Genomic DNA, 25,198 nt, shown 5'->3' on the forward strand with positions numbered 1-25,198 from the left:
AATATCGTGTGTTGATTCTTGTTTCCGGTTTGCTTCATCTCGATAGAGTTCCGCAAGCGTGTCGGATTGTGAGGACCCGTTCGACTACATCAGTTTGTCTGCTTCACGGAGTCATTCTTCTTCCAAGCGGGATCTCAGGCAAGATGACTATTTCCCCAGATACCATTACTATCATTGCCATGCTAGTTTTATCGTTTCTATCGCTATGTCTCGCTGCCTACCACCTGTTAAATATCAGCCTCTCAACATTGCCATGAAAACCTTCAACCTGTTCACAACCTAGCAAACCACTGTTTGGCTATGTTACCGCTTGCTTAACCTTGTGTTAGCGTTGCTAGTTGCAGGTGCATTTTCTTCCATGTGATAACATGGGTTCCTTGTTATATCATCCTATTAAATGTTATTTAAATTAATGCACCTATATACTTGGTAAAAGGTGGAAGGCTTGGCCTTTCTAGCCTGGTGTTTTGTTCCACCTTTGTCGCCTTAGTTTTGGTTATCGGTGTTATGTTCCATAATTGAGCGCTCCTAACACGATCGGGGGTTTTATGGGGACCCCCTTGATAATTTGTTTTAGATTAAAGCTGGTCTGGCAAAGCCCAACATTGGTACTACATTTGCCCAACATAATAATTCTGTTAATACTGAAAGCATAGGGCGTCATAAACCCGAGGAGTAATTCTACTAATACAGGGAGGGCTAGTGCTGATGGTGCTGGTCCAAAATAGAGCACCGTGCGGGGCCACCCCGGGGCAACTGGGGAGATGACTATCAGGCCACCGTACGCTTCGGTTATCCGTCGTGTCCTGAGAACGAGATACGCGGCTCCTATCGGGATCGTCGACACGTCGGGTGGCCTTGCTGGATTAGTTTTACCTTTTACGAATGTCTTGTGCATCGGGATTCCGATGATGCTTTGGGTAACCTCAGAGTTGAGGTTTTCCACTAAGGAGTCCGACGAGATCGCGAGTTTCGTGATCGAGGATTTCTATGCGGCTTGTGGTAATTTGTGATGGATTAGTTGGAGCACCCCTGCAGCGTTAAATCTTTCGGAAAGTCGTGCCCGCGGTTATGTGGCAACGTGGAAACTTTGTTTAACACTGGTTCTAGATAACTTGAAGTTAACTTAATTAAAATATGCCAACTGGGTGCGTAACCGTGACTGTCTCTTTCGTGAGCTCCTTCTCCGATCAAGGACATGGTGGGGTTATGTTTGACGTAAGTAGGTGATCAGGATCATTCATTTGATCATCGGTAGTTCACGTCCGTTACGCGTAGATCATCCCCCTCTTTATTCTTGTACTCGTAAGTTAGCCACCTCATATATTGCTTCGTCGCTTGCTGCAGCCTCACCACTTAACCATACCTCACCCATTAAGCTTTGCTAGTCTTGATACCTTTGGAAATGAGATTGTTGAGTCCCCTGTGGCTCACAGATTACTACAACACCAGCTGCAGGTACAGGTAAATATTACTTGACGCGAGCGTGTTGATTGTTCACTTGGAGTTTCTTCTTCTTTCATCACCGATCTAGGATGGGTTCCAGGCCGGCAACCTGGGATAGCAAGGATGGACGTCGTTTTCTTTCCTCGTTTATTTTCGTCCGTAGTCGGACCCTGCTCTTCTTCATGTTTTTCTTATGTATTGTACTGATGTGACTCTGATGTAGTTTGTGGCGAGTGTAAGCAAATTCCATATATCTCTTATTTTCAGTACATGTACTTGTAACGATGTCCATTCTTGCGAAACGACGAGATGCGCTTCTATCCCTGACGAGGCCCTCGCGCCAAATTAAGGATAGGATCGCATCTTGGGTGTTACAACTTAGTACCCTAGAGATTGTTCTTCGTGGATGCTTTCGCGTCCTAGAAGCTTGGTGGTGTATCGGAGCTCAATCATTGTAGTGTAAAGCTCCGGACAAGCGTCGGGGTCTCAAATTAGGTTGTGGAGATTGCCCCAGGCAATTTGTACGGGTACCGGTGACCGCCCCCAAGGGTTGCCATTTGTACGGGTTCGGTGACTGCCCTCAAGGGTCCCTTAGTGGAATCACGACATCTTGCATTGTGCGAGGGTGTGAGGAGATTACGGTGGCCTTAGTGCCATCTTGGGGGGCATTGTGCCTCCACACCGCTCCAACAAAGATTAGCATCCGCAAGGATGTGAACTTCGGGATACATCATTGTCTCCGCATGCCTCGGTTATCTCTTACCCGGACCCTTTACTTATGCACTTTACTTTGTGATAGCCATATTGTTTATTGTCATATATCTCGCTATCACTTAGTTCTTTATCTTGCTTAGCATAAGGAAGTGCACATAGGTGAGCCTAGTTGTTTAAGGTTTTGTGCTTTACAAATTAAACGTTAGTTTTATTCCGCATTTGTTCAAGCCTAAACCGTAATTATTTTAAAGCGCCTATTCACCCCCCCCCCTCTAGGCGACACCCACGTCCTTTCAACCTTCCACGGTCGGCGGCAAGTGGAAGCGGCAGGGGAATCACATCGTCCAAGGGGGTGTAGCCGGTGTGGCACAATTAGCTTCTTTCGACCCCGCTCCGGTTCTTCTCATCGCGTCCGTCGATGGGAGGAAGAATACTGCATCGACCTGCCTGACCAATGTGCGAGCGAAGCCCCCAAGAAAGAATGTGATCGTGTAAAGAGGTCGGGCTCCTCCTCCATCTTTGGTCGACCACGTTCTGCCCAATCAAGGCCACTCCGCTTGTCATGCCTACTATGTGTTCGATGAAACGTCCGAGATTTTTTTTTTTGCTTTATTTTCTCAGGTGGTATTTGCTTTGATTTTGAAGCACTTGTTTGAACTTTGGTCATTCAATTTTGTAGACAAAGCATGCACTCAACATATATCGAAATGTTGACCAAGTGTGCGTAGGATTTGAGTGCTCCCCTAGGCGATTTGATATGCCTCACGTGGAGGTGGAGGTAGAGGTGGATCAAGAAAATAATGGTGGATACAAAGTGCAAGTGATTGAGGAGGTTGAGTACGATGCTAGGATGGAAGAATCGGCGACTACACAAAGATGGAGGGTGTGTGCTTAATTCAAACATGGGAGAGTGTCTCACTTTACGCCATGGTGGGCAAGGATCAAAGCTATGGAAACTATTGGCAAATGATCAAGAACAAGTGCCACCAAATCATCTCATTCCCTTCTCACCCGACCTTGAAGTCACTTCAAGGCCTTTCAGGTATCATCAACAAAACGTGTGCCCGTTGGAGTGGATGCCTGGAGCACGTGTGGAATGCACCTCCAAGTGGTGTCACTATTGATGATTAATTATGTGAGTGTTTCTTCATTTTTTGTCTTTAGTCGGGTTGATAAGAGTTTGTGCTCATACTTGCCTCAATGTCAATGTGTGGTATTGCATCGCCAAAGAATATTTCAAGAAAGGCTTCAATGGCCGGCCATTCACTCTTCATCATTGTTGGTGATGGCTCCTGGATAGTGAGAAGTGGAGGGTGGGGACAAGGAAGCTCCCCCAAACAAAGGTGCCTCCATCAGATTTGAAGATGAAGATGATGATAGTGATGATGCACCAAGAGGATGGATAAACAAGGGCAAATCAGATGGAAACAAGAAGGAGAAACCAAGAGTGAAGAGGGAGGCCGAGGCAACCACTTTGAGAGATCGAATTGGTGAGATGGCAAATATGAATAGACCATGTTAACCAAGCATTGGGATGCTAAAGTGGCCATGGACGAGAAGAAAGACACACACAAGGAGGAGAAGTGGGAGAATAAGTGTGCCTTCGAGGAGCGCGGTGATACGTCTCCAATATAACGATAATTTATGAAGTATTCATGCCATATTTACCTATGTCTACAATACCTTTATATGGTTTTAATATACTTTATATAGTTTAACTAGAACTAACCTAGATTGACATTGTTTTCACCAGAATTATTGTGGTGTTATTTTTGTGGAGAAAATAAAAGTTCTCAGAATTGCCCAAAACTTTTTGATATTTTTTTCTAGAGCAAATAGGAAATACTGGAGCAAAAAACACCAGAGGAGGGACTCATGTTGGTGCCAAGCTAACATGGCGTGACCACCCCTCTAGGCGCACCCTGATGGCTTGGGACCACATCGTGGTTCCGTTTGACGTGATTCCAATGCTGAAAAATCATATATATTGGAAAAATCCTAGAAGTTAACCTAGAACTTCTACTCCGCTGTCGCAAGCCTGTGTACCAAAGAAAACTCATCAAGAGCCCTGTTCTGGCACCCTGTCGGAGGGGGCAATCATCATCGGAGACCATCTTGATCGTCATCCCAACGGTCTCCATATCGAAGAGGGTAGCTCACCCTCGGGGCTGAGGGTATGTACCACTAGCTATGTGTTTAATCTCTATATCTCCCTCTCTCTCCCTCCCTCCCTCCCTCCCTCCCTCTCCCTCCCCCTCCCCCTCCCCCTCCTCCGCTCTCTCCCTCCCTCCCTCCCTCCCTCTCCCTCCCCCTCCCCCTCCCCCTTCTCCGCTCTCTCTCTCCCTCCCTCCCTCCCTCCCTCCCTCCCTCTCTCCCTCTCTCTCTCTCTATCTCTATCTCTCTCTATCTCTCTCTATCTATCTATCTCTCTCTATCTATCTATCTATCTCTCTATATCTCTCTCTATCTATCTATCTCTCTCTATCTCTCTCTATCTCTCTCTCTCTCTTCTCTCTCTCTCTCTCTCAACTTTACCTTGAGATTTTGTTGTGTCGGGTTGAATATTGGATTTGAGATCACCTGATGTATGTCTTGCATGTGGATACCCGTGGTGACAATGGGGTATTCTATTGATTCACTTGATATATGTTTTGGCACTCAACTTGCAGATTCATGTGGTGACATTGGGGTAATCTATGCATATGGGTTGATACACGTTCGGGTCCTACTTTCTCTTATATAAATCTTGGGGTACTCTTTGAAGTTCTTTGTGTTGGATTGAATATGATGAATTTGAAATTGTTTGGTGCATGTCGAATAATTAACCCATGGGCACTTGAGGTGGCATTGGATTATCTAGGTGACATTAGGGTTAATTGATGTGTATCATAGATGTTATTCTAGTACGAACTCTAGGGCTGTTTGTGACACTTATAGGAATAGATCAATAGATTGATAGAAAAGAATAACTTTGAGGTGGTTCTACTACCTACAACAATTTCATCTTATGTTATCCGCTAGATATGAACTCTGGAGTGATTCTTTGTCGCACGCTGAGGGGTGATCATATGATCCTATTATGTTAGCATTGTTGAGAGATTGCACTAGTGAAAGTATGAACCCTGGGCCTTATTTCCAAGCATTGCACTACCGTTTATGCTCACTTTTACTACTTGTTACCTTGTTGTTTTTGTATTTTTCATATTACAAAAACCTATATCCGGTATCTCTCTCTCTCTCAACCTTTACCTTGAGATTTTGTTGTGTCGGGTTGAATATTGGATTTGAGATCACCTGATGTATGTCTTGCATGTGGATACCCGTGGTGACAATGGGGTATTCTATTGATTCACTTGATATATGTTTTGGTACTCAACTTGCAGATTCATGTGGTGACATTGGGGTAATCTATGCATATGGGTTGATACACGTTCGTGTCCTACTTTCTCTTATATAAATCTTGGGGTACTATTTGAAGTTCTTTGTGTTGGATTGAATATGATGAATTTGAAATTGTTTGGTGCATGTCGAATAATTAACCCACACACACTTGAGGTGGCATTGGATTATCTAGGTGACATTAGGGTTAATTGATGTGTATCATAGATGTTATTCTAGTACGAACTCTAGGGCTGTTTGTGACACTTATAGGAATAGATCAATGGATTGATAGAAAATAATAACTTTGAGGTGGTTATACTACCTACAACAATTTCATCTTATGTTATCCGCTAGATATGAACTCTGGAGTGATTCTTTGTCGCACGTTGAGGGGTGATCATATGATTCTATTATGTTAGCATTGTTGAGAGATTGCACTAGTGAAAGTATGAACCATGGGCCTTATTTCCAAGCATTGCAATACCGTTTATGCTCACTTTTACTACTTGTTACCTTGTTGTTTTTATATTTTCATATTACAAAAACCTATATCTAGTATCTCTCTATCTATCTATCTCTCTCTCTCTCTCAACCTTTACCTTGAGATTTTGTTGTGTCGGGTTGAATATTGGATTTGGGATCACCTGATGTATGTATTGCATGTGGATACCCGTGGTGACAATGGGGTATTCTATTGATTCACTTGATATATGTTTTGGTACTCAACTTGCAGATTCATGTGGTGACATTGGGGTAATCTATGCATATGGGTTGATACACGTTCGTGTCCTACTTTCTCTTATATAAATCTTGGGGTACTCTTTGAAGTTCTTTGTGTTGGATTGGATATGATGAATTTTAAATTGTTTGATGCATGTTGAATAATTAACCCACAGACACTTGAGGTGGCACTGGATTATCTAGGTGACATTAGGGTTAATTGATGTGTATCATAGATGTTATTCTAGTACGAACTCTAGGGCTGTTTGTGACACTTATAGGAATAGATCAATGGATTGATAGAAAAGAATAACTTTGAGGTGGTTCTACTACCTACAACAATTTCATCTTATGTTATCTGCTAGATATGAACTCTGGAGTGATTCTTTGTCGCACGTTGAGGGGTGATCATATGATTCTATTATGTTAGCATTGTTGAGAGATTGCACTAGTGAAAGTATGAACCCTGGGCCTTATTTCCAAGCATTGCAATACCCTTTATGCTCACTTTTACTACTTGTTACCTTGCTGTTTTTATATTTTTCATATTACAAAAACCTATATCTAGTATCCATACTACACTTGTATCACCATCTCTTCGCCGAACTAGTGCATCCATACAATCTGCCATTGTATTGGGTGTGTTGGGGGCACAAGAGATTTCTTTTATTTGATTGCAGAGTCATTCGAGAGAGACCATCTTCATCCTATACCTCCCACGGATTGATAAACCTTAGGTCATCCACTTGAGGGAAAATTGTTACTGTCCTACAAAACTCTATGCTTGAAGGACCAACAGAGTCTATAAGAATAAAGTTGTGTAGGACACATCACGCTACATCGCCCTAGAGGAGCAAAAGAGGAAGGGCGAGAGGACCGCCGAGGAGGACCGGTTCATGATGATGAATCCAGAGGGCATGGATGCAACGACAAGAGAATTTGGGGAATTGGAAAGAATGGAGATCATGTGCCGGAGAAAGATGGAGTTTCGAAATCTTATGGCCATTGGTGGTGTTGGGTTTGGACAGGATTTTCCTTTTAGCAATGTTGGTGGTGTTGGCTTCGACATGGGTGGTGGATGGTTCAGCAATGGGGTTGGAGGTGGTGGAAGGTGGGGCAATGGTGGTGGAGGGTTCTGCAATCGTGATGGGGGTGGTGGTGGCTTCGGCAATGATGGTGGAGGTGGGTTTGGAGGTGGTGTGGTTTTCGACATTGTTGATGAAGGTGATGGTGGTGCTTCGACAAACAATGTGGATGGTGGTGGTGGTGGTGTCATTCTTCGGTCTAAGTTGTTGAAGATGGTGGTGCCCATTCTCTGGTCAAGATGCGTGATGGTGATGAAGGTGCTAGGGCCGATGGTGGTGGTGGTGATCTTAGCAACAATGAGGATGTTGCTTGATTTCTCCCTTCCCAATGCTCATTTTATCATGTTTTATTTTGTTTCATCGCGCAATCTTGATACCTCGTATGTTGCGTATGATTTTGGATGTGATGAACTACTATGACGATGAAGTGGTGATGTATATATAAACTTATTGTATTCCCAACCGCAAGCATACTTGTCAATTTTTCCTATGATTTCTTTTTCCGGTACCGCAAGGCCTCCAGCGTGAAACAGATCTCGTAAAGTCGTCCCGCATAACATTTGTGGGACGATTTTATGGGATCTGCTCCGCCAGAGGCCTCATGGTAATGCAAAAATGTTTTACAGGCCGTGTGTAAATAAATTTTGCGAAGCATCGGTTTATCGGATGTGCTAGAAATGCTCCAACATGTGCTCGAAAATTGAGCTAGTTTGTGATTCAAGAACTGTACTAACTACTAACTGTGTTTCACTTTTGGGAGAAGTGTGATTGTGTTTTCACATGAGAAACACAATTCTGCTTCATTTTTAGTCAAAACACAACTATGCTTAACGTGGAACCACAACTGTGCGTCAGACACAATCACAATTGTGTTTCACTTTTGAGGACGCACACAAATACAACTATGCTTTCACTTGAAGACACAACTATGATTTACTTTTTGGGAAAGCGTAATCGTGCTTTTGAGACGAGAAGCACAATTGTATTTGATGAGAAAACGCAACTTTGCTCCACGCTCCTAGTAGATGAAAGCCGAGAAATCAAAAGAAATATGAAAAGAAAAAAAAAGGAGTCCGGACGTCTGCCATGTAGATTCCGACACCCTAGAGTCGCCCAAAAACTCTCTTTGGATGTCTGGCTCTAGAACCATCCCTGCATTCATACAGGTTGAGCGGCCTGCCACTACCTGCATTCATGCCGACACGGCAACCAAGAAGCCTATGTCGGCTATAAAGTCGGTCGGCCTCCTCCTCTTCCACAAACCCTATCCGCACACTCCTCCTCTCCCACGCCTCCACCGGCTAAGCACCCTACCGCCTACCTGCACTCACGGCAGCATGGCGACCGAGGAGACTACTCCGGCTTTAAAGTTGATCAACCTCCTCCTTCGCAAACCCTATACACACACTCATTTCTCCCACGCCTTCATCAGTCGCTGCACACCACTACACCTTCGGCCGCAGCGATGGGCAAGAAGACGGACGTCGGGAAGAGCTAAGTGTGGTGCCTACTCGGCGGATACCGACGACAGTTCCAGGGGGAGCTCACGATCCAGTTCGCTTCATCACCCATGGTCACCAGTCCCTTCATCGTCCACGAATCAATCTATCATGAAAGTGGAGCCAATCTCGTTGGACAATGATGATGAACAACCATCGTTTCTTGTTGCAGCGGCACGATTGTACGGCGAGTTCACGTGGCGATGGAGGAGGTTTTATGTCGTTCGTTGGTCGATCGGGGCCCGGTCGCCGTCTCCTCCGTGCGACCATGATGTCTACTCCCTCTGTTCCTAAATATAAGTCTTTCAAGAGATTTCACTAAAGGTCTACATATGGAGCAAAATAAATGAATCTATACTCTAAAATATGTCTATATACATCCGTATATATAGTCCATTAATAAAACCTCTAGAAAGACTTATATTTAGAAACGGGGGGAATAGTTCGGACGCACGTCGAGCCAACACCACATCCCCCTATGCGTCAAGAAGGAACCTCCGCACCCTTCCTGTCGCCAGTCGGGCACACGGTGGTGCTCGATCCTTCCCGCCCTCAAGAAGAAACTACCCCCCCCCTCTTCTTGGGTGAAGCCGCGACTATATATGCCTCCACGATACTACCTCAAAGGGGTCGGCGGCGCATCGTCGTCCAAGTGCAAAGCCGAGTTGAAGGAGCATGCCGAGAGTGGCGCCCGATGCAGCGCAAGGCGGCATTCGCCAAGGCCCTCGCAGCACCGGCCTAGGTGTTCGTGGGGATTTGGGCTATCAGTCGGTCCAAGACCGCCATTGAGTCGGACGCCCGTCACCAGTGTTGATTCAACACACCCAACTCCTCCATGTGATGGTGGAGTCCTATCGCGCCATCCGGCTCCAAGGCGGTGGAGGATGCAACCGAGCGGTTGTGCAACGAGCGCACCGATGGCCGTCGGGGAGGGATGCTGCAACACATGGCGGGAAATTCGCCACCGACACAACGATTATGACAATAGTGTGGGCGGCGGGAACATTGGCATGCCCGATGAGAATGGTGCAGGTGGTCTCAGAGGCCATGCCTATGAGGTCCTACTATGCGGTACTTTAAGTTTATTTTGAACTTATTTAATTTCGTTCTTGTTTCATGTTTGATTTGTTCAAACTGAGTGAACATTTGGTGACTCGAGTTGGATGGCCCGCGCCCGTCGAATGTCCACATATATGAAGCGTCCACAAACATTAGATGATATCCAATTGGTGATCCGGTTGGAGATGCCGTTGGAAACAAGTTCTTTTTTTTGAAATAAAAGCACCTCACACTTTATTCAAGGGAAAAACTAATTAGCACCGCCGCACCCTGTCCTTCCCGTGCATACAGGCCCGAGCATTAAAAAAGTCACCCGTCGCTTTCAACCTGCTCCACAACAACGTGGACTCTATGCATGCATGCAGGTTGAAAAAATGATTTATCTCACAGATTAATATGATTGAAGATTCGTTTTTACCGTTAGGTTCGTCTTGACGAGACCTTCAAAATAAGATCCCACATTGACATGTTTCGTTGATTTTTTTTTTCATCGTTCTTAGTTGCCACATTTATGTCATCGTAGTTGTCATCTTGCCGGTGTGCAATTGTCACAAAAATTATACATAGTTAGCGGGACAATAATTTTATATCTTTTAAGTATTGCAATGTTATGTGGAGCTAAAAATGGTTATTAAAACACTAACAATAAGCAAGTAAATGCATGAACCAGCACAAGCACAATGAATCAAGTTTTTTAGTGGGGTATATCGACATTCATAAACCTGATAACCAAGTTAACTTAATGTGGGAATTATGTGACAAATATTGTGACAAGTAAATAATAGTGTTCTGGCAACTATCAACGAAGAAAATATATTATCGAAACATGTCAACATGGGATCTAGTTTTGAAGATCTCAATGCAAGAAAGCTAAAAATGAAAGCGGATCGTCAATTGGATTTATAGTTTAAGAGATGAAACATTTTAAAAGTTTAACATCAGAGAAATCTTTGCTGATGTCATGCTAGTGTATTAGTTTGCATGTACGAAGAAAACCGCAGCATCGAAAGACCTATGTGTTGCGTTGTCATGCTAGTATATTAGTTTGCATGCACGAAAAAAACCGCAGCATCGAAAGACCTATGTGTTGCGCCGCTATGTAGTGGATTCCTTTATTCAATAGATAAAAAAGATACATCGTATGTGAGAAGGGTCACAATTTCATTCGGCGGTCCCTCAAGCCAATCAGAAGTTGTAGCTAGCCTAGCTAGTTCATGAGCGACCTTGTTTGCTTCTCCATTAAAATGTTTGAACCTAGAAATAGGAAAACAGCAAGCAAGATGGTAATTGTGCGTTCATGACTGAATATTTACAGTACTGGTTGCATTAAAAAATGTTGCTACACACTGCAATGATAAATATATACTGGAACAACTCATCCGGGAATCAACGCTCGAGTTTCTTTCATTTTCCTTTGCGAACACTGCTCTTTCACCAATGCACTCACTGTTACATCGTCTTACAAGAATCAACATATAATATTATAACCTGCTCTTGGTTACAGGAATTACTGCACCTAACATGTCTGACTAAACAACACTCAAAAGCTCAATGTCCACACAAGAAAAAAATGGAAATACATTTTCTCACCAAGGCAAACTCATTTATATCCGATAAAGATTACAGGCTGATGTTCTCGCCGGGCCAAACTCATGTATACCCAATGAAGGTTACAGATTGAGGGGCCTTCCTCATGGAAATCGGCTAATTATAGGAATGACCTTTGCACGTCTCTCGCTGCAAATCAAAATCAGCAACGTCTCTTCACAATCATGTCCACGAGCTTGGCTGGGCAGTTATACGATGACAGCACAGTTGATTTTCTGGGCGACCTTCAGTGAAGCTTTTACGGCTTTGGACATATTCTTTTTTGCTGGAACTGCCTCTTCAAAGAACATGTATAAAATATCGACACAACAGTGAGGAAAAAAATGGTGCATGCAAACTTCTTTTACTCTGCATACTCAAATTCAGGATCCATGTCTAGTTTCCTTTTTAGACGCGACTTGTCGGCACTGCAAGGGGGGTGAAATTATCAATATTAGACATGAAGAGAGCTGAATAAATATAATCCTAGATGTACTAGCAATAGGCGCGCTGATCATATTTTAAAAACTGGAATAGGTTCCAGTGGTCAGACTAGTGCTGTTTACCTATTCAATGTTGGTCTAGGAGCTGGTCGCGTGCCAAACACAACTCCAACATCAACTGACATTGGTATTCTAGAGCTCTGACTGGACATGCCCTCGCTGCGCCTCATGCCTGTAGTAGGATGCTCTTCTGCTTTCTCTGCTCGATAAGCATTGCTTTCTATCCCATCAGGGGCAGACACTCTGCGCAACTTCCTCGGCGGGGACACAACGACAGGGGCGCCGTGCAGATTCAGATCAGGTATCTTGTCATTCCCTGGGTCCCCTTTCAGCTTTGGCCTTGGGAGCAAATTTGGTTTTGTTGGGGCTGGTACTGATGAGAAGTACCTTCACATGAAACACAAGCACAGTTTTGTTAGGCATGCTTGCAACAGAGAAAGGCTTGTGTTTCCGACCGGCCACATCGGCATTACCTGTGTTCCAGTGCCTGCTGAGCAGTGATTCTTGCTTTTGGATCATATGTAAACATTCTTGACAGAAGATCCAAAGCATCATCACTGGCCATTGGAAACAAAGAACGAAGCGGGGGAGCAGAGACAAATTGGTACTCAACGTAATCTGGAAGGCAAACCATGTCTGGCCATTGAGAAGACTTTGGAGTTCCAAACGCTGCAAAGATCTTCCCGAGTTGATCAATATCGCTAGAACCCTGCATTATTCAAATTTAGTAACTTGTAGTGCCCCTGAAAGCTCGGTGAATGCCAAAATGGAAGTTGCTAATCATTGACTTAAACTAGAGTTTCACAGTTTCAAACTCAGGCACGCCCTTAAACATGCTACCTGAACGAATGTTTGTTACCCTCCCTAAGGATTAATCCAGAACAGAAGGTCATTAGTTAGAAGCAGCATCCTAAAGGATTTAAGAAACCAATGCTTAGAAAAGCTGGGAGTGTTGTCCTAAATGGTTTATTGTACTTAAGAAACTTGACAGGACTGCCATATTTACAGGTCTACTACATTTTACAGGACCAAATAAACCTACAGAGAGAAATCTTACACTACAAAAAGTTTCCGTCGGAAGTAGGACAATATTTTCTTTCTAGATAAATCTAACAAACATTCTAGATGAATTGCAGCTTCAGAATCACAAAAGGGTGGAAAGTGGTGTACAAAGGCTCAGTAAGATTGCTTTCCTCGTATGGAAATCTTCAAAGCAGGACATATATCATAAAGCATTTGATGAGGATCTAAGGCTTAAAATGAACTACCATCAACACCACCGCAAGCTAGTAAAAACTTGATGTATAACTATAAGCAAAAGTGAAGCCCACAATGATGAGTATAGACTATAGAGCATTATTTCTCCAAGCATGAGTAATCATCATATGTGATACCATTTGTGAGACAATGTTTTTGAGAAAATACCAGCAAATACATACTTCTAGTTCACTTATATCTGGTACCGGTTCTTATATTCTCACCTTCCACACACTGCCAATTTGTATACCGCTCTACAATAATGAACCGCATCCATGAACTTTTGATATTTTTTTCATGCCTAGATGGATCTATTCTAATACACAAGATAGATTAGATCATATCAATGACTCAGGGGGGTCTGCGGCAAGATATGAAAACAGACTGCTACAACTGGCCTTAATAAAAAATGTTTGATCATTCACTTGATTGAAACATAGTTATGCTCAATCACCAACACTAAACGTTCATGTTATCTAGCCACACAGATTCCTTGGAATATTTCTACCTCAGACCAAGTCCACAGGTTTTATAATACAAGAATGATAACCAGTAAGTAGAAGTTCAATTTTCAGTGGTAAAAGCATCCTACTGGGTAACCAGAAGTGCCCAGAACAGTGTACACTGAAAATCTTTCTGCGGTTAAAAGAAAAACAAGTAGGTACCCTGCTCTAAGCTATACTTCGCCCAGAAAATACTTTGCATATACAGAGGAAAAACACAAGTGTTGTGGCATCTTAGGGTCCAGTTGTCTATTAAGCTTAGTGTAGAAGTATCTAGGGTGAGGGTGTGGGTGTGTGTGTGTGTGTCCTGTTAGAAGAGTGTGGGAAGAGTCCAGCTATCTCCTAGATGAACCCAGCCTCATCGAGAAGTATCCAGGGTGTATTGTCCTAGTAGAAGAGTGAGCCCAGTTGTCTCTTAGATGGACTCAGCCTAGTCTAGAGTTATCTAGGGTGTGTTGAATTACTGGTCAGCATTGTTCAAAAAATGCGGAAAGTGTAAGCGAAACGGAAGGCCACAGCTTAGAGTCCTTAAGCGTTTTTTTTTCTTCAAATTGGCTAGAATTTGACAGATTTTTGAATAATATACACAGGTAAGTAGTAAACATGGCACATGGGCAATTGAATAGCATCTAAAGTACAGTTCACAACATAGCAAATACACATCAGGTTCGCATGGCAAGCTAAATAACAACTAAAATGCAGTTCAGTTCAAAACAGTCATAGCCTAATAGAGATCATGTGGCCAGAATTTTTACAGAATATGAGGGAAATAGTTCCCAAACAGAGCCTAATAATAAGATAAATGGCATATTGCCATTATTGCGCAAGCAGACAAGCAAAAGTAGTTAAAAAACAGCCAAATTCTGGCCAATTTTGAAACCCCACTTAATCTACCGCTTAAGGCAAAAGCAAAGCGGTTTGCCATCGCTCGGCGCTTAAGCGTCACTTAAAAAACGCTTTCTTGAACACTGCTGATCAGTGAACAGTAACAGACACAAAGTGTCTATACAAGGATGTATCTCCCTTGTAATGAAGCAAGCAATGAAATATCCAGTTCCTACCTATGCTTCTCTTCTACCCCTCTAATTCTCCTGTCTTTCCCCAATACCATTCTACTGTACCACGCGGCGCTTAAACGGTGACGACCCTCGCGCCCAGCAAGTATCCCCCCCCCCCCCCTACAACCTCCGTAGCCAACGTTGGCTACAACAACAAGGCATCATTTATACACAAGAGACTGGGAAGGCGAAGAAGAGAAGTGATGCATTTTTTTCTGTCAAGCTTGAGAAACCAAACTCAACATGTTCATTTTAGGTTTTGCTTTCACCAATTCCAGGCAAAAAAGAAAGCACAATTCAAGGGAATAACTAAATCTGGTAAAGCAGGCCTAGTACCAACCACAACCATATCCCAGGAACCTAGCCGTTGACCTAGCCAAGAGAAAGATTTATATGTAAACCAGCCCCACTGATTACCAAAATAACAATAATGTGAAGTTGTACATATTTGTGTGAACAAGAAAACAGGTACCAAAATACGAACCGAGCTTACTTCATTTGAACCTTTATTTATAACTGCTATATTTCAGATCTTTTAAATTTTAACACATCAGGCATAAATGCTTGCACGCTGTGGCTAGGAGCAATTAGCTCCCTGTTCACACAATCTACAGTCAAATGTTTGAATCCTCCAAAAAGAAATTAAGTCATACATTTTTTTACATTAAATTAAGTCATACATTTTTTTCACATTAAATAAAGTCATACATGAAAGCAGTTTGTCCAGTTAATCCATTAGCGGATTCAAAGTGGTCTTTCTGGGATAACACAAGAACCCCACAGGAGCAGACCAATTTCAAGTTTTTCCCAGTCATACTTACAGTCCAGTCGAGCTTTCAAAACGATGTTTTGAGTTGTGACGTAAAAACTGTTTCACCCATGCAGTTATCACATCATCAATGAACAGTGTACTTAGCCATACACATGTTACATTCAAGAGTCACAGATAACATATCTTAACCAGACCTAGATTAAAATTATAAATATATTGACCATATTGAGAAAACTGAGAGGCTGCTAAACCTGGAGAAATGGTCGTCTAAGCAGCAACTCGGCAAAAATACAACCAGCAGCCCAAACATCAACGGCAGATCCATACTGCTTAGTGCCAAACAGTAACTCCGGCGCTCGATACCATCGTGCAAAGACCTAAATGTGGTGAAAAAAAACAGTCAAGTTTCAAGTGCCCATCAGGAGCATGTAAATCAAACGGAAGATAAAGTACAAATTAATCATATTGCAGTAAACCACACTATGAAATAAGCTTAGAGATGGTACTTGCCTAGGTGATGTTTAATGTTTATACTGAATAAAAGTGATGGACTAAGAGCTCTTCCAGATATGATGTAACTTCTATGCTGAGAGGATCTAATGTAACTTGCAAGAACAAAAATCCACAGCAAGCATAAAACATTTACAATAGTTAACGTCCTTTTTCTAATCAGCATCGGCGAGTTTGAAGGAAGCATCCTTGTTGAATCGATATTTTTTAGCACTTATTATCATTACATCACGCCTATGTTGACATCACCAACATCGACGGTCCCAAGCCTGGGTAAAGGAGGAGGGTTGTGATAGGCTTGGCGAGCTAACGTCAAAACTCAGCCACTCTTATGGAGATGAAACCCAGAAGAAGATTGTTGTTGACATCACCAACGAATTAACAAATAGCAATCCAAAACCTCATATAGGAAGCAAATATCCTCAGAATAGCGTAAAATATTGTATATGTTTGTTCTCTCCAGAAAGCTTTTCCATCCTAGAATAGTCAGCAGCACCAAGAATACTTCAAGCTGGTTTAAGATATTTTATCTTTTAAACTTAACAGGCAATTGCTACCACGAGGAGATATAATCCACAGACAAATTTATCTACCTACCAAAGTGCTATGGTACTCCAACTTAATATTGTTACTGTGAATAATTGTACGATTGATAAATACTGGCAAGCATGTATCATGTTCTTAATGGATACGAAGAAAATTAGAAGCATCAACCAGCATTATACAGACAGCCTAGAGGCATATACAGCATAAGAAGTAATAATACCACTTGAAGAAAGTTGTCAGATTACATTTTTATTTCTATAACCAGTTTCTGGGATTTCTGAGAGTCTGGGACACAATTAACTGAACGCATATTTAAATAGATATATCAACAAGAACCTGGTGGGTAAAGTTCCGTTCTGGGCTCCCGAATATGCGTGCAAGACCAAAGTCACCAAGCTTGAGCTGTCCTTCAGCACCGATAAGTAGATTATTTGGTTTCATATCCCTGCAGCACAGCTTCTGTTAAAGACTCGAATGTTGTTTTCTCAAAAATAAAAATAGCCAGATAGTAGGTACCTGTGCAACACCCATTTCTTATGGCAAAAGGCTAGACCTTTCAGCATCATCTGAATATAAGATTTTATGTCCGCTGGAGATAATACAATGTTCCTGTCACGAATGACTGCTTCCAGGTCTGTTTCCATAAATTCAAATACAAGGTGCAAGTTTCCCTTGTAAGGGAAAGCATCAATTAGCTCTATAATATTAGGATCTTTCAGCTCCTTAAGCAGCTTGATTTCCCTCAATGCAGTGAAGTTGACACCTTCCTTGTACTTCCCTAAGCGGATTCTCTTGATCGCAACAGTCTCCCCAGTCTGAAAATAAAAGCCATGGCATTCATAATCATTAGCTTAAATGGACTGAAGTATCATCAAAAGCAGAAAGCAACCTATCAGACTCAAACCCAGAGAGCTGAAAGAGTTAACTTGGGAATACTGAACACCTCTGGAATGAAATTTTAACACCTCAGACCCCTAGCCCTACTATCACAGAGATGCAAGACTATTAAGCACCAAATCAACGCTGACAGTGAAGGAGGCAAGGTGAATTGCCTTCTCCTCTAGCCTCCGCTGAGAAACAACCCTAGCCGATTCACGCCGAGCCAAGAACATCCAGCTAGGCCAATTCACAGAGCAGCCGCGGCCAAAAGCAATAAACCCTAAGCTCAATCGCTCGACAACCTATATCCAACACAAAGCAGACGGACGGACCAAGGGCGCATATGGCCTAATTCTCGAGGGGCGGGCGCAGATCAGCGCGCCGCGAGGGTTTAGGAGCGGGGGTAGGGGGAGGGAAGGACCGACCTTGGTGTCGATGGCCTTGAAGACGACTCCGTACGTGCCCTCTCCGAGGACCTCGCGCTTCAGGTAGCGGTCCGTGACGCGCTTCTCGCCCGCGTCGTCGCCGCCGCCGCCGGTCGCCATGTGGGGCGGGGCCCACCGCCAGCCTCCCCTCCGGAGGGGGCGGCGCAGGCGAGGGGATCCCGGGGAGCACGGGGTGGGCGCTGCGGGAGGGGCGGCGGGTGGGGGAAGGGGCGGCGGGTGGGGGAGGGGGCGGCGAGGTGCGGCCCTGCCGTTCGGCGCCGGGGGGGAAGAGGAAAGGAAGAAAAGAAAATTCCGTGTTTTCGCACTTTATTTCGGCCTAGGTGTTTGTTCCGGACTCCGTTTGTAAATGGGTTTGCCTTTTTGTTTCTTGGCCTTGGACCGCTCCTCCACGCCCGTTTGTTGATTGCGTGAGCTGGGCCAGCTCGCTGCTGAGTGTTCGTTCGTTGTTTCGGACCGTTTGAACCGCGACCAAAGACCTAGGGCAGAACCAAGTACTATCAGTTTTTTCTCAAAGAAGCAACTACAAGGCGTGCTTGCCCAACATAGTCCCGGACGACTAGGGTTTTCCAGTCCTCCGACAGCGGCGCAGTCGTGAGTTTTCTCCGACGAAGCCTGCTTCGTTGTTCAGTCCCCCTTACCATCCGCTCATCTCCCTACCCTCTCCCCCCCCCCCCCCAAAGGATCCCCCGGGGGGTCCTTCTGGTCCAAGAGGTGCGGCGACTGTAGCTAGGGTTTTAGGGGTTTATCCAATCTTGGCTATCACAATCGGCCCGATCATGTCGGAGTCGCAGGAAAACCTAGGGAAGCAGGATGCAGGGGTAGGAGCGACAAGCAACCTGCTGGAGAGGCTGACACTGCAAGATGACGAGGTTGATGATCTGATCTGGGAGGAAGAACTTGAAGCCGAGGATATTAAACCCAAGTGGTTAGCCCTGGGGCGCTTACTCACAATGAAAAACTACAGCCATAGTGCGTTTATTGCAGAGATGAGGGCTGCTTGGAATCCCGCCCTCAAGGTGGTTTGGAGAAGGATTGATGCAAACCTTTTCTCGGTTCAGTTTAACTGTTTTGGAGATTGGAAAAAAGGCTATACACCAGGGGCGGTGGGACTTCAAAGGCCATGTTGTGATCCTGGCAGAATATGATGGATTCACTAACCCAGAGAAAGTTAAGCTAGATAAGCTCGAGACTTGGTGCCAAATTCATAAACTACCTAATGGTGTGCTTAAAAGTGAGAGGGCACTAGGGAATCTAGCTCAACGGATCGGTGAGGTTCAAGAGGTTCAGGTTACTCTTCCTAATGGCTTTGCAGGCGAATTTATTCGCGTCAGAGTCAAATTGGATGTGAACAAAAAACTCACACGAGTGGTTGGCATCACAAAGGGTGGAGAACACATAGAAATACTTGATGAAATTTGAAAAGCTACCCACCTTCTGCCATGCTTGTGGGTTGATGGGGCATTGGTGTGAGGAGTGCGGCACAAGAGAGCATGATGTAACCAAATTTGAGTGGGCGGATTTCCTTCTTGCTCCGAGACGGGGAAGAGGAGGAGGTCGTAGTAATGGTGGTCGAGGGAGAGATTCCCGGCCTTTTGGCCCCTCCAATGGTAGAGGGGATGGTGATGATGAGGATGACTAAGCAGGCGCTTTTGGAAGAGGCAGAGGACGGGGTATGCATGATTCTGCAAAATGGCGGTATAACACTGCCTACAATCAGCCAGCTACCACGCATGAACCAGGATGTGCTGATAAGGAAGCCCTGATGACTGAGAATGCAGGAAATCTGAGCCTGGATGAGACCAGAAGGCAGGTTGTGGTGGTGATGGATACAAATGTCCTAGGGAAACGATATGCAGAGGATTTGGGAGCTACCGCGAATCATAGCAGCGAAGGGTTCCCGCTGGTGGGTGCTGGAGCGATTGTTCCCACGGGTAATACAGCGGATAAGGTGGAAAAAATTGATGGGGGAAATAATGGGAGCATTGAGCTAATGGGGACACCGCGGGAAAATGAAAATAAGAAGAAGATGAAAGGTGGAGACGGTGAAGCAATTGCAAACAGTTCCAATGTTGTATCGGCGGCCTCCTCAGCGGAGGTTCGCCGGGATCAATGAAAACCCTAGCATGGAATTGTCGTGGGATGCTTTCGCATACGGCAGTTCGTGAGCTCTTGCACTTGCAAGGGCGTGTGAAAGCGGATGTGGTTTTTTTGTATGAATCGCATCTGAACAAAATAAAGGAGAATGAAATTAGGAGTAAGTTAGGGTTTGATCACATGCATGTCGTAGAAAGTGATGGTCGGTCTGGAGGGCTTGTACTCTTTTATAGTAACTCCAATGAAGTGGTTTTGAATTACTCATCGCCTAATTTCATTTATGGTTTTGTGATGGATGGCAACGATGTGGCTTGGCGCTTGACTGGATTCTATGGAGAACTCAACTGGGACCTGAAACACCTATCCTGGTCTTATTTGAGGACATTGCATAGCAACATGTAGGGGCCTTGGATGATCATAGGAGATTTTAATGAGATACTAGTAGCTAGTGAAAAGGAAGGGGGAAATATCAGGCCCTCACACTTCATGCAAAGCTTTAGAGATTGTATAGAGGAATGTGGTTTGCAGGAAATTATGTATATCGGGGACGATTTTACATGGAGTCGAGGAGTGATAAAGGAACGCCTTGATAGAGCTCTTTGTACCGAAAAGTGGGCTGAAAAATTCCCATATGCAGTCCTTGTTCACGAACACCATACCCACTCAGATCACCGTCCTCTAGTTTTGGACACAAACTACTTTGCCGGCGTGCTTTCACAACATGCAAAGGGGGAGAGGAGATTCAAAGCAAGGTGGTTGAATGAAGAGATAGTACATGAGATAGTCACAACAGCCTCGTGTTGGGGAACGTCGCATGGGAAACAAAAAATTTCCTACGCGCACGAAGACCTATCATGGTGATGTCCATCTATGAGAGGGGATGAGTGATCTACGTACCCTTGTAGACCGTACAGCAGAAGCGTTAGTGAACGCGGTTGATGTAGTGGAACGTCCTCACGTCCCTCGATCCGCCCCGCGAACAATCCCGCGATCAGTCCCACGATCTAGTACCGAACGGACGGCACCTCCGCGTTCAGCACACGTACAGCTCGACGATGATCTCGGCCTTCTTGATCCAGCAAGAGAGACGGAGAGGCAGAAGAGTTCTCCGGCAGCGTGAAGGCGCTCCGGAGGTTGGTGATGACCTTTTCTCAGCAGGGCTCCGCCCGAGCTCCGCAGAAACGCGATCTAGAGGAAAAACCGTGGAGGTATGTGGTCGGGCTGCCGTGGAAAAGTCGTCTCAAATCAGCCCTAAAACCTCCGTATAGATAGGTGGGAGGGAGGGGACCTTTCCTTGGGGCTCAAGGAGCCCCAAGGGGGTCGGCCGAGTCCAAGGGGGAAGGTTCCCCCCCAAACCGAGTTGGACTTGGTTTGGTGGGAGGGAGTCCTTCCTTCCCTTCCCACCTCCTTTTTTTCTTTTCTCCTTGATTTTCTTCTCTAGGCGCATAGGGCCCTCTTGGGCTGTCCCACCAGCCCACTAAGGGCTGGTGTGCCACCCTCAAGGCCTATGGGCTTCCCCAGGGTGGGTTGCCCCCCCCCCCCCCCCGGTGAACTCCCGGAACCCATTCGTCATTCCCGGTACATTCCCGGGAACTCCGAAAACCTTCCGGTAATCAAATAAGGTCATCCTATATATCAATCTTCGTTTCCGGACCATTCCGGAAACCCCCGTGACGTTTGTGATCTCATCCGGGACTCCGAACAACATTCGGTAACCAACCATATAACTCAAATACGCATAAAACAACGTCGAACCTTAAGTGTGCAGACCCTGCGGGTTCGAGAACTATGTAGACATGACCCGAGAGACTCCTCGGTCAATATCCAATAGCGGGACCTGGATGCCCATGTTGGATCCTACATATTCTACGAAGATCTTATCGTTTGAACCTTAGTGCCAAGGATTCATATAATCCCGTATGTCATTCCCTTTGTCCTTCGGTATGTTACTTGCCCGAGATTCGATCGTCAGTATCTGTATACCTATTTCAATCTCGTTTACCGGCAAGTCTCTTTACTCGTTCCGTAATACAAGATCCCGCAACTTACACTAAGTCACATTGCTTGCAAGGCTTGTGTGTGATGTTGTATTACTGAGTGGGCCCCGAGATACCTCTCCGTCACACGGAGTGACAAATCCGAGTCTCGATCCATACTAACTCAACTAACACCTTCGGAGATACCTGTAGAGCATCTTTATAGTCACCCAGTTACGTTGCGACGTTTGATACACACAAAGCATTCCTCCGGTGTCAGTGAGTTATATGATCTCATGGTCATAGGAATAAATACTTGACACGCAGAAAACAGTAGCAACAAAATGACACGATCAACATGCTACGTCTATTAGTTTGGGTCTAGTCCATCACGTGATTCTCCTAATGACGTGATCCAGTTATCAAGCAACAACACTTTGTTCATAATCAGAAGACACTAACTATCTTTGATCAACTGGCTAGCCAACTAGAGGCTTGCTAGGGACGGTGTTTTGTCTATGTATCCACACATGTAAATGAGTCTTCATTCAATACAATTATAGCATGGATAATAAACGATTATCTTGATACAGGAATTATAATAATAACTATATTTATTATTGCCTCTAGGGCATAATTCCAACAGTCTCCCACTTGCACTAGAGTCAATAATCTAGCCCTCACATCATCATGCGAATTACATTGTAATAAATCTAACACCCATACAGTTCTGGTGTTGATCATGCTTTGGCCGTGGAAGAGGTTTAGTCAGCGGGTCTGCTACATTCAGATCCGTGTGCACTTTGCATATATTTACGTCCTCTCCCTCGACGTAGTCGCGGATGAGGTTGAAGCGTCGTTTGATGTGTCTGGTCTTCTTGTGAAACCGTGGTTCCTTCGCTAAGGCAATGGCACCCGTGTTGTCACAGAACAAGGTTATTGGATTCAGTGCGCTTGGCACCACTCCAAGATCCGTCATGAACTGCTTCATCCAGACACCCTCCTTAGCCGCTTCCGAGGCAGCCATGTATTCCGCTTCACATGTAGAATCTGCTACGACGCTTTGCTTGGAACTGCACCAGCTTACCGCACCCCCATTAAGAATAAATACGTATCCGGTTTGCGACTTAGAGTCGTCCGGATCTGTGTCAAAGCTTGCATCGACGTAACCTTTTACGGCGAGCTCTTCGTCACCTCCATACACGAGAAACATCTCCTTAGTCCTTTTCAGGTACTTCAGGATATTCTTGACCGCTGTCCAGTGATCCACTCCTGGATTACTCTGGAACCTACCCGCCATACTTATGGCCAGGCTAACATCCGGTCTAGTGCACAGCATTGCATACATGATAGAACCTATGGCTGAAGCATAGGGGACGGAGCGCATATGCTCTCTATCTTCATCAGTTGCTGGGCACTGAGTCTTACTCAATTTCGTACCTTGTAAAACTGGCAAGAACCCTTTCTTGGACTGTTCCATTTTGAACCTCTTCAAAACTTTATCAAGGTATGTGCTTTGTGAAAGTCCTATCAGGCGTTTTGATCTATCCCTATAGATCTTAATGCCTAGAATGTAAGCAGCTTCTCCTAGGTCCTTCATAGAGAAACTTTTATTCAAGTAATCCTTTATGCTCTCCAAAAACTCCACGTTGTTTCCAATCAGCAATATGTCATCCACATATAATATTAGAAACGCCAGAGAGCTCCCACTCACTTTCTTGTAAATACAAGATTCTCCAACCACTTGTATAAACCCAAATGCTTTGATCACCTCATCAAAACGTTTGTTCCAACTCCGAGATGCTTGCACCAGTCCATAAATGGATCGCTGGAGCTTGCACACCTTGTTAGCATTCTTAGGATCGACAAAACCTTCGGGTTGTATCATATACAACTCTTCCTTAAGGAAACCGTGAAGGAACACCGTTTTGACATCCATCTGCCAGATTTCATAATCGAAAAATGCAGCTATTGCTAACATGATTCTGACGGACTTAAGCATCGCTACGGGTGAGAATGTCTCATTGTAGTCAACTCCTTGAACTTGTGAAAAACCCTTTGCCACAAGTCGAGCTTTATAAACGGTCACATTGCCGTCAGCGTCCGTCTTCCTCTTAAAGATCCATTTGTTCTGAATAGCCTTGCGGCCCTCAGGTAGTACCTCCAAAGTCCACACTTTGTTCTCATACATGGATCCTATCTCGGACTTCATGGCTTCTAGCCATTTGTTGGAATCTGGGCCCACCATTGCTTCTTCATAATTTGCAGGTTCATTGTTGTCTAACAACATGATTGATAAGACGGGATTACCGTACCGCTCTGGAGCAGCACGTGGTCTCGTCGACGTGCGTGGTTCGACAGAAACTTGAACCGGAGTTTCATGATCATCATCATTAACTTCCTCCTCAACCGGCGTCGCAACGACAGAGGTTTCCCCTTGCCCTGCGCCACCATCCAGAGGGATGAGAGGTTCGACAACCTCGTCAAGTTCTATCTTCCTCCCACTCAATTCTCTCGAGAGAAACTCCTTCTCGAGAAAAGCTCCGTTTTTAGCAACAAACACTTTGCCCTCGGATTTGAGATAGAAGGTGTACCCAACAGTCTCTTTTGAGTAACCTATGAAGACGCACTTTTCCGATTTGGGTTCCAGCTTTTCAGGCTGAAGCTTTTTGACATAAGCATCACATCCCCAAACTTTAAGAAACGACAATTTCGGCCTTTTGCCATACCACAGTTCGTATGGTGTCGTCTCAACGGATTTTGATGGTGCCCTATTTAAAGTGAATGCAGCTGTTTCTAATGCATAACCCCAAAACGATAACGGCAAATCAGTAAGAGACATCATAGATCGCACCATCTCTAATAGAGTATGATTACGACGTTCGGACACACCATTACGCTGTGGTGTTCCAGGCGGTGTTAACTGTGAAACAATTCCACACTGTCTTAAGTGAGTAGCAAACTCGAAACTCAGATATTCACCCCCACGATCAGACCGCGGGAACTTGATCTTCTTGTTACGATGATTTTCCACTTCACTCTGAAATTGCTTGAACTTTTCAAATGTTTCAGACTTGTGTTTCATCAAGTAGACATAACCATATCTACTCAAATCGTCAGTGAAGGTGAGAAAATAACGATATCCGTCGTGTGCCTCTACGCT

General features: G+C 44.5%; 1 protein-coding gene across 1 annotated transcript; it reads right to left on the bottom strand.

Moving 5' to 3' along the window:
• Positions 1-11,282: 11,282 nt before the first annotated feature.
• LOC123442302 (cyclin-dependent kinase D-1) lies at positions 11,283-18,291 on the bottom strand. Its single transcript, XM_045118323.1, has 7 exons — positions 17,945-18,291; positions 17,157-17,455; positions 16,977-17,085; positions 15,836-15,961; positions 12,468-12,703; positions 12,058-12,381; positions 11,283-11,919 (listed from the first exon to the last, which is right to left on the bottom strand). Exons 1-7 carry the CDS (start codon positions 18,062-18,064, stop codon positions 11,856-11,858), a joined length of 1,278 nt encoding a protein of 425 aa, XP_044974258.1. The 5' UTR covers positions 18,065-18,291; the 3' UTR covers positions 11,283-11,855.
• Between the last annotated feature and the right edge of the window lie 6,907 nt (positions 18,292-25,198).

Source organism: Hordeum vulgare, chromosome 1H, assembly GCF_904849725.1.
Source record: "Hordeum vulgare subsp. vulgare chromosome 1H, MorexV3_pseudomolecules_assembly, whole genome shotgun sequence".
Classification (NCBI taxonomy): Eukaryota; Viridiplantae; Streptophyta; class Magnoliopsida; order Poales; family Poaceae; genus Hordeum; species Hordeum vulgare.